Source organism: Salvia hispanica, chromosome 4 (genome assembly GCF_029641045.1).
Source record: "Salvia hispanica isolate PSC_SH4W2 chromosome 4, Shi_PSC_v1, whole genome shotgun sequence".
In the NCBI taxonomy this organism is placed as follows: Eukaryota; Viridiplantae; Streptophyta; class Magnoliopsida; order Lamiales; family Lamiaceae; genus Salvia; species Salvia hispanica.
Window position 1 is genome coordinate 53030702 of NC_142695.1, and position 20838 is coordinate 53051539.

The window sequence follows — 20838 nt, forward strand, 5'->3', positions numbered from 1 at the left end:
CATGTTTATAATTGCATGTAATAAGAAAAATAGAGTAACGAACACCACTATTATTTTGGTAGGCGAAATCTGTGAATCACTAATTGATACTTAACGGATATAAGCACAATTAATGGAATTGGAAAATAAATCTCTCCATTGACTAAGAAATAAAAATTGACAGGATCCATTACATTTGAAATGATAAAATTATTTACATTTTAAATAATTTTATTCTGGTCAAAATTGTTAAGTTTAAAAGCTGCAGATCACGGAGATGCTCAAAATAATTAGTGGAAGACGGTGAAAAGGCGGAATCTTATAATCGCACCGTACACGTGTACATTTCAGGTGTGCACGTGTCAGCCGCTCAGGTTAAGGGGAATCTATTAATGCTGGCGGTAGCGTCATTTCTGCTGCAGTGACATACTACAGTTCAAGCGGCAGCGAGTCATCGCGTCTTTCTCTCTCTTGGAATCAATTGTTGTTTTTGTTTAGCTATTTCATGCATTCGCAATTTTAATTTTGATTATTTTTTTATACTGGAGTACTACTTAATTTAGAATTTTTAATCTTAATCAGCAATAAACATATTACTGTATCTTGTAACTTACATCATCTACTGCAAAAGATGCGTTATTTAAAAAATTTTAATTATCCGATTGAATATTTAGTATAATTCCTTTGTTCGATTTCGCATTGTCTCGTCTATATTAGTTAAGAGCTAATAAATTTCCTATAAATATATGTTTTCAAAGTTAGTATTCCTTAATATTCAAGAAAATTAGTCTTAATTTTCCTATTTTTATTCATCTACTAAAATAATCTCTATTTATGTATGCTAAATTTATCTTTCTTTAATAAAGTATGTTCAATTTTTTTATTAATAATATCTTTCTCTTATTTAAATAATGTTGTACTAAATTTAGTTTGCTCATTACTAATGCTATTTTTATATGGACGGAGAAAGAAAGTACTATCTTGGTAGAAATTAAATTATATAGATCCCATCCCTACTTTGTTAACTGAATTTCGCTTTTTTTCATTGGTTTTCCTAGTGGTGTGTTCCATATCCTTTGCTATATAGCAAATAGGTTGCATAATAAGAATTTGCCTCATTTGAAAACTGTTAGAATTATCATAAAATGTACTATCATATACTCTCTCCGTTCCATAGTAATGGAGGCGTTTCTTTTCGGCACGGAGATTAAGAAAAATTGTGTTATGTGAGTTAAATAAAGGGAGAGTAAAGTGAAAAATGAAAAAGGTAAAGAGATGAAGAAAGAATAAAGTAAGAGAGAATAAAATAGGTATGGAAAAATGTGTTGACTTTTACTAAAATGAGAAATGACTCTATTACTACGGAACGTACTAAAATAGCGAAATGACTCTAATAATACGGATGGAGTACTTTCTATTGCAAACGTAGGGTGATCAATAGATATAACGAATGAAATTATACATTTAAAAATATCAAAATTTACATAACCAAATTAAATCCATTATAAATGCTAAAAGGGAGCAAGTAACTTGTAGAAATTGGTTGAACACGTGTATGTTTTTGGACTGTATAATTTTGTAAAAAAAGCCCAAATTGAATCTCGTTGGTTTTATGGGCTATATTTCATGTTATTGGGCCCAAAAGATTCGTACCATTATAGTGTTTAAGGAAAGGTGTTTAAGAAGTATTATCATCACTTACATTTTCAACATGAAGCCTACTATTATTTGAATAGTAGACATATTCCTCCCTCTTGTCCATAAAAATATTTGTCATGTTATGAGTCACCAAAAATTGATGATGTTATATGGACAATAATAAAAAAATTTGGAGGGTCCCAAAAAATGTTAGGCAGATTAAAAAGAAAATTGTGGTAAATTTTTTATGGACGAACGCAAGTAACTAAGTTTCATTTTCTCCCCTGATTATTGAAAAGTCTAAGCACATCTTCTAAAGAGTCATTTTTGTAATGACATCTGTGTGATGTTCAATTGAACATGTATTAGATGATTTATTATAAAGAAAAAGACAGAAAAACTGTAATGATATGACAGAAAAATAATTCGTAGAATTCAATCCTTTCAATTGTATGTGGTAATTGGTATTTATCATAGTATCAATAATCTTGGAAGTCTATTTTTTGCTTGGCATCATAAAATTAGCTAAGTGTGAATCGTGATTGTAGATAGACTAATTTATATCAGCTATATTTCGCTAATTTAGGTCGAGTTGCTCCAGTATAATTTCTTGATGCATTTGGGATCATCATCTATTTTAGAAAAATATGAAGGAATATATTGATGGAAAATTTACCGAATGAAAGAATAATTTGACTAATTAATCCCACACTTAACTAATAAAATCATGATTATGAAATTATGAGGTGCTAATGCTTGGAAATATTTTGTGGAGTATGTGATGAAGATAATGAAAGCGATGGGATTATTTTGATTGATAACACATGTCCTGATTTGAATGAGTACTGGTTTCAAATTTTCAATAACTGTTGAACTAACACTATTTGTGGAATTATGGAAAGGGACAATACAATGCCCTCTACTTTCTCCCATCCCTAGCTTCAATTTCAATATTAGTATTATTTCTTAGTTTTATTTAGTAGTATTTTATTACATATTAATATGTAATAAATGTGATGTTGGGATATTAATGTGGGATGATTCGAGACGCCAAGAATGTCCCTTCGCTAAAAGAAAACCTTAGAAATCTAGGTAGTTTTGGAGGAATTTATTTACTATATATATAATAGTTGTATGATTCAAAGATGATCAATTATTTTTTATTGTTTATGGGCCATATATAAGAGATTCACCTTTGAAAATCAGACACACGTTAGTGTATATATTTATCAGACCTTAGGCCAACTCAATTAATCAGTGACCCCTACACAATTTTATTATTCTTTATGATGATATGTCCCTTTACAGGCTACATCATGCTTGTATTTTATGATGATTAATTGATTATTTTTCCTTTAATATTACTATCCAAATGATGAAAATTTGTGTGTACATGTCTGATTAGATATTTTAGTTAAGTTCAGACTTACACATATTCTATTAACAGAAACATTGATTGAATTTAGTTCTAAAATAATCAAAGATTTGAGTTCATTCCAAACATGGATGATTGTAACAACATCTTTAATATATTCGGGAATTGAAATTGATGATGTGGAAAAGTTTTTTAGTTTTGTAAAACCTTGTGAAATAAGATTCATAAGGTGATGCTGACCATTGAAGAACAATAAATATATATTTAATTTATCTATTAAAAATAGTTTCAAATGTGAATGACACGGATTATAATATTATGCAATTGATAAAATAGGAAGTGAAAAATAAAAAAATGGAAAAGAATGAGAAAGAAAGAAAGAAACCAAAAAGAAAAAATGGTGGATTTAGCACTATTTAATTGTCAATAATCTAGATTATAAAATTTTCCAATTACCATATAAGAACTATTTAATTCTTAGATTTGTTTAATTAGGCCCTAAAGTCAGGTTAAAAAGGTTGTCGCATCATATTGTCGTGATAAAAAAGTTGTACTCCATTTAGAGATGATCAATCGGGGTACTATTCTAATGCTTAAAGTACCCTAATTTAAAATCAAGACCAAATCTCCACTCTTAGATTTTAAAATGAGTGGATGAGATTAAATCTTACGAATCTCAATAAATAGTAGACAAAATATCAACAAAAAGGTAATATCGTCATTATGTTATCATATGATCATTTTCGTGAATGTTTTTTTATATCAACATAGTGTATTACAAATATCAACAATATGACATAAGAATATACTAGTACAAGAAAATATCAACACATATTTATTGAGATTTTTACATGGTTTTATTGAGATTTTTTTATGTATTTGTTGATAAAAATCTGGTTATCAACATTTACGAAAACTAAAATAAAAAATATCAAATTTTATCATCCGAACGTCGTTGAAACATATGCAATTGAGATCTCGTTGGAATCCTTATAAAAAATTATCTTTAATTTGATATATTTTTTGCGAAAAAATCATTTAAATCGAGAGAGTTACATAAATTTAAAGTTTTAAGATGATTTTAATGAAAGAGAATTGACATTAATACCCTCAAATTTTATTTATTAATTTTCTTAATTAAAAATATAATCCACTTGAAATTATTTCAACCACTAAATCTTCTAATCTAATAGCTAAAATTTAATCTTAGTTTGAGATTGTTAATTAGTTAGCAATTGATTATTCACCTGATGAACAACATGTCTTTTTAATACTACTCATTAACATTATTAATTACTCCCCAATATTCCCGTAATTAATTTGATGAATATAATAACGTGTGCCGTAAGTTAATAAATTTGAAAAGAAATATGCAGAATCGTCTAATAATCTAATCGAATTCCAAGCCTTTGCAATTTACAAGTCTCCTCGGAATTTAATTAGCGGCAAAAAAGTCTTTACCAATTATGTGGGATAAATACGTTGCTTCATACTAGTGGACAGTGGCAATTCAGTGTGAATGTAGACTTGTTCACATATGCATTTGTCTTGGTCGGTTGGGAAATACTATATAGGAAAACAAATGAATCATCTTCAATGTTCAAACATGAAATCTTAAAAACTGAATTTTAGTTTAATTTTGACTTCCTAACTGTATTTCTTGCCTGATTCCAGAATCTCCTTTTAGTTAGATAACGTCAAGATGCAGCAATTTCATTGGAAAAATTAGTCAAATCTCTAGAAATAAAATCAGATTCTCGTCGCTTTGAATCTTGTTCAAGGAGGTGGTCGGCTACCAATGAATCTCGATTTAATCGAAGTGCGCAAATGAATCTCAATTCCAAAATCTCTTGACGATGAAACAAGACTTAATTAGTTAGTAAAATATTTCTCCTTTACCTAATAAGTTCGAGATTCGAGTTATTATGGATATATGTAAAATTATCCTTATGATAAAGGAAATCTTTTTTATATATGCAATAAAATATTAAATAATCATGTTTATGAGTACTCGTCAAGGGTCCAATATAGAGTAGATATTCTTAAATAAACTCCATATGTCTTGCGTTAAATTATGTGTTTTTTTAGCATGAGAATTAAAAATGAGTTGTTTAATGAGTTATAGTGAACAAGAATAAAGTATGAGAGTAAATATAGATGTGTATTAGTAGAGATTAAAATCGTTGATTTTTGAAAAAAGAAGAAATGACATCTCACTTAATTAACTTTGGGATGAAGAAGGTATATTACAAATTTCAGTTAGTTGTATTCATTTTCCAAGCTGATTTGCTGAATTCCTCAAGATAAATTTGTGTGTGAAAAAATAGGCATATATATGCACTTCAATTTTGCAGTATCAATGGGTTTAATTAGAGAGAAATTTGCCCCAAAAACAAATAAATATGCCGGAAAAATCAGTTTCTCTGAAGACTATTTAGTTTTTTAGTGAAAGAAGGAAAAAACTAGAAAGTCTTGTCTTGAAGTGTGGATTTGTATGTACCACCCAAAAAAGTTAAATAAACTGAATAATTTTAATAAAGTGCTTCAAATAATTGAAAACATTACCTTATCAAATATCAATTGATGCCAATATCCAACCCCCCTCTCACTATTTTCCACACAAAAATTAATATTAATAACAATGATAAAAAAAAAAATAAAAGAAAATTATCGTCCCACCGCCCAAATCAACCATTTTAATCAAAGTTAGAAATGGACAAAGTTACTCGTAAACATCAGCCAATTTCAGGTGCACAAGTCACTACCAACTCCTCCATTTCAACTTTTTTTATTTGCAGATGGTCACCTTCGAAACCCTAGATTTCTTACTCTGCCACGTGTCCGAACGATCTCGCGACAACGTGGCGCCAAAATGTCGCATCGTAGTTAATACTCCCAACAATAGTGACCGTTTATTTTTTTTTTTTCTCATCTTGTCTTAAATAGGAAGCAAATTATTTTATTGTTTGATTAATGCTAATCCTAACTTTTCGGATACCGATTGATTGAATAACGCAGAGATTCCATCTTCTTAAAAAATTCTCTAGATCAAATTAAGTATACCTTCAATTTGATTGAATTAGAATTATTCCATCATCTTCATTGATGATAAATTTTACGTCAAAAAAGTTACAAATAATTGTTCTATTTTCATGAAAAGACAGTTTTTGCCTGCACGTTGGGCAAGATCGAAATTAGATTTTGGGGTGAGTTAAATTAAGTAAAAAACCGACAAAAGAATACATATAATTAAAGTAAAAAATGTTTTAAAGGAGTTGATCCTCGGTCTACCCTTTATCAAACGTTGTTATATATATTTATTGACTAGTACTATGTAGGGTTACTATTGCATATTTGTGCATAGCTAAGACTAAGATGAATAATATATTGTTGACTACAAATATAAATATTTAGGCTCAATAATATGCCTATTGTTATTAAGACCAGGGTATACCATTTTGATAATATATGGAGCATATTTTTTCTCTATAAACTGTATCTAGCTAGAAATTATATATTGAAATTTTTTACTTAACATTATCCTTATACGTTGATACACATAGTATGAAATTAAGTGAACGATTCAATTCATGGGTTTCTTTTTATATTTGTGATTCTTATTAATTTCCTACTACGTAAAAATTGACAACTTAGTTTTTTAAGGCGCGAGATGATTGAGGAGCAAAATTAGGAGGTTGTTGTCTCAATTAAGAATGATAAGATAATTACCCTTTCTTAAACTACTTTTATTTATCCTTTCCGTGTCAAATAATCCAAAGTATGACGTTATTGAAACACTAACAAGTCACGAAAAAATATAAAGAAAAATCACAATAGTTAAATACTCCATATAAACAGTTTCTTGATTTCTTCCACTATTTTCTTCTATAATGATTTTGAACAGTTCATTTATTTCTATCTATACGTTGATTTCATTATTTTCACAATTATTTATATTATAAACTGCTTCTTCGATACTACTATTTTTACTAGTTGTCGTCTTGTTAACTTGAACGTTACATACCACCACGTCAAAAAATAAAGAATTATAAAAATCTTGATAATTGGAAAAAATCTCTCAAAGTCATGTTATGTCTCTCTTAGCAACTAATTGAATAAAAATCCCATAATTTGAGAAGTTTCCAGCACTCAACCCCACTCCATTATTTTCCACTATTCCCTCTCTCTCATATTTTTCCCCTTCACACAATCCATGCAACCCTCACCACAAACACGCACACACTTACACATATAAAAACATCAGTTTCCCTACCTATCCTCACACAAATAATAAAGCCATCTCTCTGCACTTTTGTCTAGTGTGACCATCACAATTCCCACCTATTAACTTACACTCAAACTCAATTAAACAGCACTCCTTCATTCATATATACAAATATATCTCTCTTCCACACATACTAATTGAAGATGGGAGTTTCAGGAACCATGGAATACTTGTCTGATCTGCTAAACAGCAAGAAGAAGAAGAAAAAGAAGCAGTTAGCCACAGTAGCTGTGAAGATCAGAATGGATTGCGATGGCTGTGCTCTCAAAGTCAAGAAAGCACTCTCCGGCGTTAAAGGTAATTACAATCGAACCTCTCTTCTCTCGTCATTACATGTCCCGTGTATATTCAATATACGATCCCGACACACCACGTGGCAGCCAATCATAGGTTCCCACTAATTTTCAAGTTTTAGGGACATTTTAGTAATTTTATGCTTAAAATTATTATTTTATAAAAATATTAGTAAGATTATTAAAAAAGTTATGATATTTGATAATTTGTTAAATTTGTGAAATTTGTTAAATTGAGTTTGATATTGTGAGAAGTTGTAAAATGTCTGACTCTGTCACTGATATATGTGTAACATGCAGGTGCGAAATCGGTGGATGTGGACCTGAAGCAGCAGAAGGCAACGGTGTATGGTTACGTGGATGCTAAGAAGGTTCTAGCGGCGGCTAAGTCGACCGGAAAGAAGGCGGAGCCGTGGCCGTACGTGCCCTACACGATGGTGGCGCATCCGTACGTTGCCGGCGTCTATGACAAGAAAGCTCCCCCGAATTTCGTCAGGGCGACCACTGACCCGGAGGTGGCCGGCTTGAACCCGGTCGAGGAGCAGTATACTCTCATGTTTAGTGATGAGAATCCTAATGCTTGCTCTATTATGTAGTAGCTTTTGTTCAAAGAGTATGAAAATTCAGTGCTACTTTTTGTATTAATTGTGAATTATGTGATATATGAGCATCTTCGTGTTTATGTATAAAAATGTCATAAACAATAGACCTTTTTTTTGATAAAAATGTCACAATATAAATATAATGACTACCAAATATATCTCGACTATTAAACTTTTAAAAAATGTTATGGACTTAAACCCAATATTGAAAAACATAGTATATAAATGGGCTACACTTAGGAAATGGGCCTAGTTTTTGACATTATTACTTCATTTATTAAAATAAATTAATACTAAAATTTCACAATGATCTATACGTCAAATTGGGTCTGTCAATTAGTAAAAGATTATGTTTTATGGTATATAATCATTCACATTAATTTTGCATTGCATGTTTATAGGTAATCTTTTGACTCCAATATGATTTCTTGTTGCACCAAACAAAGTGGAATCTTTTAACTATCAATGCAACTATAAAATTATTTGCAAAATACAAGCATCATGAAACAGATATATTTCAAAATTAGAAAGTTAACTGTAGTGGAAAGAGTTTTAGCACAATGTAAAATGCAATGTCAAAAAAATTTGTGAAACACCAAGATCAGATAGTTGGGCACTACATAGTGCTATGCACAAATACAAAGAATACAGTTCACAATATGCTCTCACCACAACTCCTAATCTGTTGACTCTTTTTTCTTTTCTTTTTCAATATTTCCTAATAAAATTATAGTACAAAAAAACAAGCCTGATAGCAGTTTGTTTGGATGATGGTCATCTTGGACCTGATAGCTCAACAGCGTGCAAATTCTCGGTCGAATCGAGGATCCAATCGGAGGTCGAGTGAGGAGGCGCAAGGTCCAGCTCCTGCCGGAGCACTTCCACCTTCTGCCACTCGTCCCACTTCTCCGCCAGCCCGTCGCCTTCCAGCATTCTCACCACATCCGACATCTTCGGCCGCTCCATTGGCGAACTCTGCGTGCACAGTAGAGCCACCTGTATTAGCTGCTCCACCTCCGCTTCCACGTAGTTCTTCTGCAAATCGGGATCTACCAGCATTTCGACTTTCTTCTCTTTAAGAAGCCCTTTCACCTGCGAACGAACCACAACGCCAAAACCATCACATTTAACGCCACGGAGAGAACGAGAGAGAGGGAGGGATGATGTATAGATATATATATACCCAATCGAGCAACATGACATCATCGTCATTTGCAAGGCGGGCGAGATCAAACGCCCTCTGCCCCGTTATCAGCTCAAGAAGCATAATGCCGTATCCAAAAACATCGGTTTTCTCTGAGGATTTTCCAGTGGAGAGGTACTCGGGAGCTATGTGGCCTATAGTTCCACGAACAGCGGTTGTCACGTGCGTATCTTTGTAATCCATGAGTTTCGCCAGACCAAAATCTCCGACAACTGCCTCAAACTCTTCATCTAGTAATATATTCGCAGCCTTGACATCGCGATGAATAATCTTGGGGTCGCAGTGATCGTGCAAGTAAGACAATCCTCTCGCAGATCCCAGAGCAATGCACTTCCTTGCGGACCAAACGAGCGGTGGCTCATTTGGTGGCCGTTCTGCAATTATAAGCACTTCGTTTAGTCATGTATTCATTGGTCGATGCGTAAATGCATTACAAAATAGAGGCCTAAACCCTACATTCTTGAAAAGCATCACCTCTTAAGCAGGATGCGACGCTTCCATTAGCCATGTAAGGATAAACGAGCAAACGCTCAGTAGGGGTCATGCAAAAACCACGCAGTCTAAGAAGATTACGGTGCACAGCCATACTGATCATCTCGACCTCTGTTTGGAATTGGAGTTCTCCACCAGGCGTTCGCTCCTCTTTAAGCCGTTTGACAGCAACAAGCGTGCCGTCTGCCAGTCGTCCTTTATATACCTTCCCAAAGCCACCTCTTCCCAAAATGTTTTTGTTGCTGAAACTATCGGTTGCAACTTGCAATTCTCGTAGAGAGAATCGTTTAAGCTGTCCAAGGTGGACTTCGGGATCCTCCTCAGCTGCAAAGTCGTGAAAGCAATTCGTTCAGGAGCTAAACAAACTCTAACATGAAGCTAACAATATCGCTGAAATAAGAACCTGGAACATCAAAGAAGTACTCCTTTGGCTTTCTTCGACGCCACCATGCGAATGCAATGGCAGGGGCAGCAAATAGCAGAGCTGCACCTGCAGCAACTCCTCCAGCAATCGCTCCCATTGCAGTATTCCCTCCTGCAGTTGCAATAGAATTAGAAATAACAAACAGCTCAAATTCATCAATTTCATATACACCTCAGACTAGAGCAAGTGAATGTGCTAAACACATTTTCCAGTCAAGATAATTGAAAATCAAACTGGGAACAACCTGGATAAGAAATTGGGGATGGTGGAACAAACGGAGGGGGTGGAGAGAATGGGGGAGATCCAGGGCATGGTCGTCCGGTAACTGGGCCGCAGAGATCAACGTTATTTGCAAAACTGTGAAGGGTAACTACATTAGATTTAAATGAATAGGGATGAGGTTTCGGTAGGAGTTTGTGCCATCACATATATCTAAGTACCTTATGGGTGTAAACAAAGAAAAGGAACCGTTATCTGGAACTGCCCCCGAAAGACGATTGTTTGATAGATCCCTGCATAGAACGAAAAATGAAACAATTGTTGTTACAACACTCCTAAAAATAGTCTGCACGTTAAAAAAACTCAAACTTGGATACTCACAGAACTTGAAGCGACGTGATATTGGTCAGTTGCATGGGGATGGGACCCGTCAAGCTGTTATTATTCAACCGCCTACCCTTACAAGAACACAAAACCAGTAGACAATAAGTTTTTTTTTTTTTATATCGTAGAAGCCATCATACTAGCACAGAAACTTAGTTGTTTCAAAGAATACATGGCATCAAATCACAATTCTTTTAGTCCAGGATAACTTAACGCACAGGAATCGTAATTTTGACAGCTTGCCCAACGTGGCTGGAATGGGACCAGTGAAACTGTTCAAGTACAGATCCAAGCTCACCAAATTAGTAAGATTTCCAAGATCGCTTGGTATCGGCCCAGTTATGTTGTTACTGTACAACTCCCTAGCACCACAAAAAGGGAAAAAAACAGTGTTATATCATGCAATTTAAACATAAAGGCAAAATATAATTACAAAAAAGAGAGCCAATTTGAAGAAAACATGGCAACTGTTTTACTATTAGCTTGCATACGTCTCATATTCATACAGCAGTTTTGCAAGACATGAGCATGTGTTGATACATGTTGCATATGTTATATGTATGATTGATAAGTAAGTTTTGGCAGTGATGCTGAAAAAGAAATATTATAAAATTGAAGATATTTAACATAGGCAAACATTACCTAGTATTAGATCTACAAAACAGCCAAGGACCTTGTTTCGAGCATTTTAACCAAAACAGGATTATTCACCTTCCACTTGTTGGCTTTCAATCATTGAAACCCAAACAGGCTTTTATGGTTCAAATTTCTTGACAATCTGATCAACCTCAACTAGGATGCCTTGTGGAGCTATACTTATTTCACTACTTTCTACATCTAAGAGGACCCCTAAATGCTAAATCCAGGTTCAAATTCGCCCGTGTTCCACTATCTATATAAGGAAGAAACACTAATGCATTTTCACTAGATTAGTCCGTGGTACATTTCATGTGTTTCATGCATAACCAATCACAGTAAATAATCCAATTCAGTTATGTATTCTGCAGATAATGAGCAAAGGCATACAGATACTGCAGATTCTTCAACAAGCCAAGCTGTGTAACCAATTGACCGGATAAAGCAGCATTCCCGAGATCACTGACATCATAAATTGATTAAAGAGTGTTATATTAGAAGTTCAATAAGAAAACTAAAATGTGATCCTATCTAAGGAACTGGAAATGACTGAAAATGGGGACATAAACAATTAAGCGTTATCTTACACTCTTATTACACTGTTATCGTTGTTGCAGGTAACATGGAACCATGTGCAAGGGTTGACGAGCGTGGGATCCCAGCTTTGTAGCACATTGTTAGGATCCTCTAAGTTTGTTCTAAGACTATGTAAAGCATCACCTGTATAGGGAGTAACATTTTTGTAACTAATCCCCATCAGTTCTCAAAGACATCGGATAATAATACCACATTACCATGAGGAGTACAAAGAATTCAACTTAAGTTGGAACATAAAGCACAGCAGAAATGTGTGCATATTTCCCACGAACGATCGAATTACTCATTAAGTAATGCTAGAATGTGAATGCCACACTAAATTTCAAGAAAAGTCCAACTTCCTTACTGCAAACTTAACTATTAATTTGATTAAAATAGCAGTTATCAATATGCATATCTGTGGAATCTAAATGTCAGCTTCAAAACATTATCAATCACTGCTCATATCAAGCTAACAGAAAGGGGCAATTGCACACAGAAAGAACCATGATGAAAATAGTAGAAGAACAATAATTCCTAAAAAGCCTGCTTAAAACTAAATGTAACACTCCACATTTAAGAGCGCCGCAACCACCAACCACATAAAGATTCAAACTTTATGAAGCAGACAAACACAAAAGTCAAAATCTAAACACACCATCCAAGGATCAAAACAAAAAAAAATCACAAAATCAATTTGAAAAAGAACAAATCACAAATCAACATCAGAAAATTGAGGTTTGAAATACACAAACCTTCCATATTAGCATAAATGCACTTCAAATGATGCAGCAGCAGCATCACCAAGAACACCCTCCTCACTCTTTCCACCATTCCCTCAAACAAAGAACACATTTTTATATGATAAATGTGACAGCTTCACCAGCTCACGAGATAATAATGCCTCAGATCCACAGAAAAAAAAGATCCCAGATGACAATATCCCTAATTTAGCCCAACATTGCTTAGAGATCAATAATCACAACACACAACAAGAACAATAAAGGAGAAATCGATGCTGGACTAATTTGGAATACTTCTCTACCGTATATCTTCCTTTGCAACTAATTGGCTCTCTAAACATTCTATTCAAAAAAAAAAAAACTTCTGGAGCAGTCCCTCTCTCTCTATCTTTCCTTTCTCTCTCTAGGGAGTGAGAGTGGGATGATAACTATCATTATTTTCTTTTTGGGCGTGTGTGCGAGCTTATGACCTGTGACCAGTAATTTCAACAGCTGCCCGAACGGTGGGGACCTGCCCGACCTGCCCGTCGACCATACATCAAAAAGGCTTCAAGCTAATAACTGCGATTTACTGTTGTGTCTGTCACCCTACTATTTACTGATTTTTCTCTCTTTTTTCTTTTTGTATTTTTTTGTTTTTTATTAAGAATTTTATTTGTAATGCATATTTGTTTACCTGCAATCGGGGTGACTCGAATCTCAACTTATTACTAATGGTTATTTGTTTATGTCGGTGGTTTTGGTGACTCGAATCTCAATTTATTAGAATTGGTTTATTGTTTATGTTGGTGGTTGTGGTGACTCGAATCTCCTGCTGGAGAAAGCGTGTTTGTTTAGAGGATACTATAATTGAACATATACAACGAGAAATTGTTGAAAATTTTATGAAGTTTGTTTAACATTTGGATTTGTCTTCCAATTTTCAAAATCAATAATAACAAATTGGAGTATGAAATTTGCATGTGTTCGCATTATATCACAACGGAATTTTTTGTTGAAATTGTTTTTAATATATCTACCGAACAATCATACTCTATGGCTATGCATCTTTGTTAGTGAGATTACTGAGATATATACGGTCTATTTATAAATAAAACGATGTCGTTTAACTGAAAAATATTAATAATATATAGCACATGGATGACTTGATTTTTTCGTGATAGGGTAATTTCTAACACAACCAAACTTCATAATATTTGACTAATTTTTAAATTTATGGACCAGAATTAAACAAAACTTATAATTTTTTCGATAATTTACCTCTTTTATATATGTACGTTTATAATTTGTTAGTAATAATGTCATCTTTAACTATACTGTACTACATTTGTTTTCAAGCTTCTATTGGCGAATAAAGTTTGAAATTAACGTCTAATTATTACTCCTGTGGGAAGTAAAGTCATTCCGGCATGCTTAATCATAATAATTGAAAAGATAGATTGGAATCCTAGACCACAAATCAATTACTACTATAAAGATAACATATTTAACTATCATGCATCATATTTATCCAATTATTTAACACTGTACTACATGTAGATAGAATTCGATTTTTTTTGTGGTACCTCAATTTTGTCACTTAAATTAATTTACATTACTATTTTAGATATTCAATCTCGTATTTTATGTTATATACAAGAGTAGTATATTGAACTCGATCAAAATATAAAAATAGTACTCAGTCAAAACTAGTAGTGTTACCTCTTTATTGGTATAAATTTTTCCACCCAATTATTTGTCTACACATTATTTAAAGTTCATGCCACCTGTCTACTGAGAAAGTACAAGTCACGGGAGCTAGAAAGAATTATGTAGAAATGAGTCAAATGACTTTGAGAATTTAATTAGATACATAAATAAAAATTTATGAATTAGTATATGATGAGAATTGAGACCCATGAGTAGTGCCAAATGATCAATTTATTTTTTATTTAGCGAAGAAAGTATCACATCGAAAGTAAATAGTGAGTTAAAATAGTGTGTGATTTTCAACTAAATGATCAATTATTTTGAATAAATAAATTTTAGATTTTAGTCGTTATATTAATTATATTGACTAGAATTAGATGTATAGTGTATTTTACAAGGGTAATGCCGACTTCCTATCACCTCTCTTGTTCCGATAAGGGAATAAATAAACATAAATAGTTGTTTAAGATGTTGAACTATTGAAGGCATCCATGTGTTTTAAGGCAATAAATATCTTATTTCTCTAAATAGTTATTTAAGGTATTGAACTATTGATATAGATCACATAGTCAAATTGTACTCTCTCTAAAAGCTCTGTTTAGATTAGCGGTTTTACTTCAATTGTTGTCACATGCACTGTTTACGATATGCTTTTCACCAATATCTTAATTATCTCAAATTCCACAATTTACTCATTCTTTTCTTACTCAAATCGAGAATATATTACTCATTTGTTACTTTTATAAATAGGAGTATTATTTACAAGTCATTAAAATGTAAAATAATGTCATATTTATCTTTTGATAAGTGATTTCTGAAACTTATTGATGTATGTTTCTGCTTGTTGTCATTGACAAAAAGAAAAACTATAACTTTAGCACACCAGTTATCGACTTAGTTATATAATGTTCGATTTACTTGAATCGAAAATTCAATTCAAATTGGTGCAATAAAATTATACTAATACTAGTATAAATAAATAGGTAAGAAATGTAAAGAAAATATGTGGGGAAACAATGTTAAGACAAAAATGTATATATCTGAAAAAAGTGTATGGAATGTCACATGATGATAATGCAATGTGATATCCTAATTAAAATAGGAAGCGTGGAAAGTGACGGGGTGTCCAAATTGAAAACGTATCCTAGTCAATATTCCGTTTACTAATACAGAGGAAAACACCATTACGGAACGGACAAACACTTATTTGTCGTATATTGTCCTATTTTTTTGGTACTCAAATTTATTGGATAATCTAAACTACTATTATTTCATCCAAAGTAGGAGTATTATCTTGATCAAATTTATAGGTACATAATTAGGGGACCTTCCTCACAGATGGCCAACTTATATTGGTATATAATGTATCTAGATTTACATATATTATCCAATCAAAAATATAATTCTAGAAACAACATGAGCTAAGCAAATAAAATAGTTACAATCAATTAATGAAATCGTATTCGACGTCTAAGTAGACCGATAAAGCCTGTTTTTTTTTTCTTTTCTTTTTGGCTATCGTTGATCCTCAACGTGTCTTTGGACCATACTTTGTACTTGTAGTACGAGATAATCAATATTGTCTGACTTGTTGGATCCATTTTGTTAGGTCAATGGTCACCGTCACATGACCGCTTCTACTTGGTTGATAGGCGTACGACACATGCCGGTTCTCGCACATCCGCTGCGCCTCCATCCTTACAACACGTCATCCTATCCAATAAACGCACGACCCTTATCTGATCTGTTACTTAGACCAATTTAGCAGAGTTGCTAATTAATGATGATAGACCAATTGAAGCACATGAGTTAATGATGATTTGATTTACCCAATTCAGGTTATTATATTTGGACTTCCTTCAAAATAACGATTGCTCATTATTTAGATGGAGAAATCTTCTTTTCATAATACTCCGAATAAATTATTAATTCAATCAAAAAGTATCACAGCATCTTTGATTTAAAACGGGAAGAGAAATAGACAATCAATTTTGTAGGACCATCCATTGAATTCTCACTGATTCTATTCACTCACACTGACATTCCCAACCATAAAAAAAAAAGTTAATATCAAATTTATCAGCTAGTAATTCCCCCATTCCCCCAGATCAATGGCTTGCCAATTCTCAGGTCTGTTTGAATTTACCCCATTTTGTTGCATTTCCAAGTTCTGATTTTTATCATGCTGTTTCAAGTGTTCATAGTTCATCTCGTAGTGGGCGTGCCTCTTTTTCCCCTTTGGAAGCACAAATTTCAGTCTTTTACTTAGTATTGTTGTTAATTGAGAATACTCTTTTACTTATTTGTTAGTTGCGATTGTTAGTTTTTTAGCAGATCCGTTTTGAATTTGAGGGTATATATTCGAATTTTTGTATACAAGATTATTCCAGCTATTTATCATTTTTAGGGCAATTGTGTGTGTTTACTTTGCGAAGCTTAAATTTCTGAAAATTCATGTGTGTGTGTGTGTTTTTTTTTGATTTTACAGCTTGTGAGAAAGATTTGATTTTTACTATCTTAATTGCTGTTTCGTGATGAAACTGATTATAATAAGCCAATAGTCTGGTAAAAGCAAAGTGGATGAGGAGTGGAGTCAAGTTACATATTGTATGATGTGAAAGCACTGCAAACTTATAAGATAGATTCGTTATTAGTTGATCGATTAGCAGCTTTGAAACGATACCGTGTGTAGTAGTTGCTGCTGAAAGCTTTGTGCTTGATACCGCTTCGCATTGATGACATTTTCATTGTATTTCGTGATTGGATATGTATCTCATGTCGTATGATCCAGACTCACTCGTCTAGTTATGCATATTTGTCGCAGGTAGCAGCTTGATGAGGACTTAGTTAGTTGCAAGGTTTGGGGAAAATAGTTAAGCTTACGAGGATGGATAAATTAACTGCTGACTGTCCATATCCTGGATGCTTCTTCTGTGTAATGAAGGAAGGAAATCCGAGCAAGCGCAGAGCCAGTGTGCTAAAATTCTTCCGGGAACTTCCTTCACAGGATGACGATAGTCAAGTCCTTCCCATCAGTGGCCTTTGGAACACGGCAATGGCACATCCTAATGATTCTGAGTTTATCGAGCTCGGTATTTTCGAATGCATGACAGCACTCATCTGGAAGGGCCTTAAGAATCGGCGTTGGCTGTCTCACGACCAGAATATATACATACCTTACTATGCAGCGCACATAATTGGATCGTACACTATGAACATGGAAGAGTTTGCTGAAATGGCTGTGCACGCGGGGGTTATCCCAGCATTGGTTGAACTTCTGAGAGGAAGGTTAACTTGGGTCGAGCAGAGAGTGGCAGTACGAGCTCTAGGTCACTTAGCTACGTACACCAGCACTTTCCCTGCTCTAGCAAGCCATGGCGAGATCTTGGAGCTTGCTATGCAGCTAGCAGCAAGTTCACTAGAAATCGTGTACACTCACTTTTACCAGTATGTCGACAGGAGGCTTAGTTATCACTGTGATCTTCTTACACGTGGCATGGGTGGCGTTGAAATGGAGTCTAGGAAGGCTGAAGAATGGGCTAGTCAGCTGCAGTGCTGGTCTCTTCAGCTGATCAATTGCTTTGCCTTTAAACATGAATTTCTTCCTACTATATGCAAACCGGAATTTTTAGTAAAGCTTCCTGAAATGTGGGGGGGACTAGTTAACGAAAACTCTCCTGCTGGAATTGGGTTATTGCGAACAATCTGTCATCATAAGTTGGGTAGGGGCCCGGTGGCTAGCTGTCCTAGTATTATAGATGCCCTGTGTAATATAGCACGATCATCGGATGATTGGCAGTATATGGCGATCGACTGTCTAGTTGCGTTGCTTCAGGATCCAAGTACCTGCCTTAAGGTAATTGTTCTTTTTTCGATACTGCTACTTTGCTATGACTATTTTGCAAATGTATAGTCTTTCTTGACGAACTATTTCTTTTGCAATGTCTTCACGCTATTGCAGCTGTTTATTAACTAAATACTAGTACAATATAGTTCGATGTTCTATGATTGATTTGGATGGCTGTACATGTTTTTCTTTCTAAAACAATTTAGTAACTAAACATACAAGAAGCTTAAACATAGATGGAGATGTGCTGATTTCAACTGATGTGAAGTTTGTGCCAAGTTATTGCCATTGGTAGTCCAAATGTAGCAATGTTTCGACCGTATAGTTGATTTACTACCAGTTTCTTGATGGAAGTTCATCTGTTGCTATCTCAACTTTTCCACACTTATGAATTGAAAATGTCAAACCACATAATCTATTTCGTTCGGCTACAGAAAGAAAAGGGACAAAAATTAGAAGCAAGTCACAGATGTGTTTATTTCGCAAAACTATTTTGCAGGTGATTGATACAGCCTTGCCCGCACTACTTGATCTCGCGGAAATAACTACATTAGGGGAGCACAAGAAGCTTGGAGATTCAATTGTTAATGTGCTTCAGGAATGTATCCAGACGCACGGAATAGGACGCAATTCAATCAGTAGTCGTGCAAAAGAACAGGTTGAGGAGTTGCTAAATTCACGAGAGCAATTGAAATGGGAAAAAAGTATGCCAAAAGAGGATCTGCACATCAAACAGGCAGCTGCCTTAGTGGTTAAATTGGAAGGAAATTCATTGTTTTCATCCGGAGACATTTCCGGTGCTGCTTTGAAGTATTCAGAAGCACTGGCTTTGTGCCCGGTCCGGTCTAAAAAGGAAAGGATAGTCTTGTACAGTAATCGAGCCCAGTGCAATCTCTTACTGCAGCAACCCATGGCTGCTATAAGCGATGCCACCCGAGCGCTCTGTCTTCAGAATCCAGTAAACCTTCACGCAAAAAGCTTGTGGAGACGAGCGCAGGCCTATGACATGCTTGGATTTGCAAAAGAGAGCTTGTTGGATGCTATTCTGTACATAAATGAGTGCTCACAGTCGACTGATCATGATGCAGCCTCAAGGCAAAATAAGGTTCCTGAGTATGCTGAGCGATTTGTTAAGAAACAAATACGTGCTGCTTGGTTATTTAAAGACGCTGCTGCTAAACATGGCGGTGTCCACTGTGAAGGTGGTGCAAGTGATGTTTGCAACCAAGAGACTGATGATTCCGAATGGGAAACAGCAAGCGAAAGTGATATGGGAGACGATGAAAAGGTCAGATTGGCTGACAATCTGAAGAGCGAAAACAGGAGAAAAGATAGACTCACTAAAGCTTCAAAAAAAGGTACCCAACTCAAACACTTGCCGAAGTAATTTGAGATCAATATTTGTTAGTTTATTCAAACTGGAATCTGATGTGGTCTAAATAACTCATGCATATGTGGGTACCTAACTCCAAACACTTGCCTAAAACCTAAGCCGAGTAGGAATTAATTTTATGTGATAGTAATACTGTTCATCTCTCGTCTTGTTTTCTCCTAGTGTCCTAATTTGCTTGTTGTCTTATACTATGTCTCTTTCCTAGTTTCATGATGGTCAGATAGATCTTAAACCGAGTGTGCGGAGTTTTTTTAGTGTATAAACAGTTCTTAGTGTTCGTTTTGGTTGGTTCAAGAGTATATTACGCAGCAGTCTTGGAACTGCAAGTGATTAAACATGGAAAAAAGAACAAGAATCCATCTGATTTACACCCTTGAATTCGAGATTATTCTCATGTTCATTGTATCCGGATGTCGTTAATCGACACCTCATCTCGATCTCAATACTCAGACATGTACACGTAGTTGTTTCCATCCTTTTGAAAGCTGAAATGATTCGTTTAAAATGATGCAGACATGAAGCAAGGTTACAATTTGCAGCCCTCTGAGGATGAAGCATAATCATGTCCAGTTTTTAAGAAGGAAGCATTGATGGAAAATTTCCAACCTGCAATATTTAGGCTGCTCTCTCTCTCACCAATTTTTCTTTTCACTGTTTCTTTTATTACTATTGTTGTTTGTTTTTTGGTATCACAGTATGCCTTTGGAATACTGATCAGGATCTATGTTCAGTTTGTAACTTATTTCCTAGTTTATTCTTTTGTAAAATGCACAAAATATTGGTGTCATAAATTTAAAAGCTTGACAACACATTTGCTATTTCTTGGGTGATTTTTTTATGTGAGTTGCACTGTTTGAATTAGATATTTTAATAATGTACTTAAATACATAAACAACTGCCAATCAGTTTATTAGAACAGACTTTTTTGCTGATGCTAGAAATGACATTGATTAAATATCTATTAAATAAAATGCGGTAAATTATATTTTGTGATTATATTTTAATTTGTTTGTTAATTTGTTACTCAATTTCCTTTGGGTGTTATGTTTTCCATAAGAG

The 20838-nt window shown here is 34.1% G+C and overlaps 3 protein-coding genes across 3 annotated transcripts; 2 read left to right on the forward strand and 1 right to left on the reverse strand.

The window, feature by feature from the left end:
- Positions 1–7245: 7245 nt before the first annotated feature.
- Positions 7246–8215, forward strand: LOC125196743 (heavy metal-associated isoprenylated plant protein 24-like). Its single transcript, XM_048095357.2, has 2 exons — positions 7246–7574; positions 7871–8215. Exons 1-2 carry the CDS (start codon positions 7421–7423, stop codon positions 8164–8166), a joined length of 450 nt encoding a protein of 149 aa, XP_047951314.1. The 5' UTR covers positions 7246–7420; the 3' UTR covers positions 8167–8215.
- A 520-nt stretch (positions 8216–8735) lies between these two features.
- Positions 8736–13277, reverse strand: LOC125194274 (somatic embryogenesis receptor kinase 2-like). Its single transcript, XM_048092402.2, has 11 exons — positions 12863–13277; positions 12119–12251; positions 11922–11993; positions 11114–11257; positions 10893–10964; positions 10733–10804; positions 10537–10649; positions 10272–10403; positions 9851–10192; positions 9356–9750; positions 8736–9264 (listed from the first exon to the last, which is right to left on the reverse strand). The coding sequence occupies exons 1-11, from the start codon at positions 12960–12962 to the stop codon at positions 8947–8949; spliced, it is 1893 nt and encodes a 630-aa protein (XP_047948359.1). The 5' UTR covers positions 12963–13277; the 3' UTR covers positions 8736–8946.
- Positions 13278–16517: 3240 nt separating this feature from the next.
- Positions 16518–20597, forward strand: LOC125197504 (uncharacterized). Its single transcript, XM_048096260.2, has 4 exons — positions 16518–16669; positions 17364–18395; positions 18886–19744; positions 20293–20597. Exons 2-4 carry the CDS (start codon positions 17427–17429, stop codon positions 20337–20339), a joined length of 1875 nt encoding a protein of 624 aa, XP_047952217.1. The 5' UTR covers positions 16518–16669; positions 17364–17426; the 3' UTR covers positions 20340–20597.
- The last annotated feature ends 241 nt before the right edge of the window (positions 20598–20838 follow it).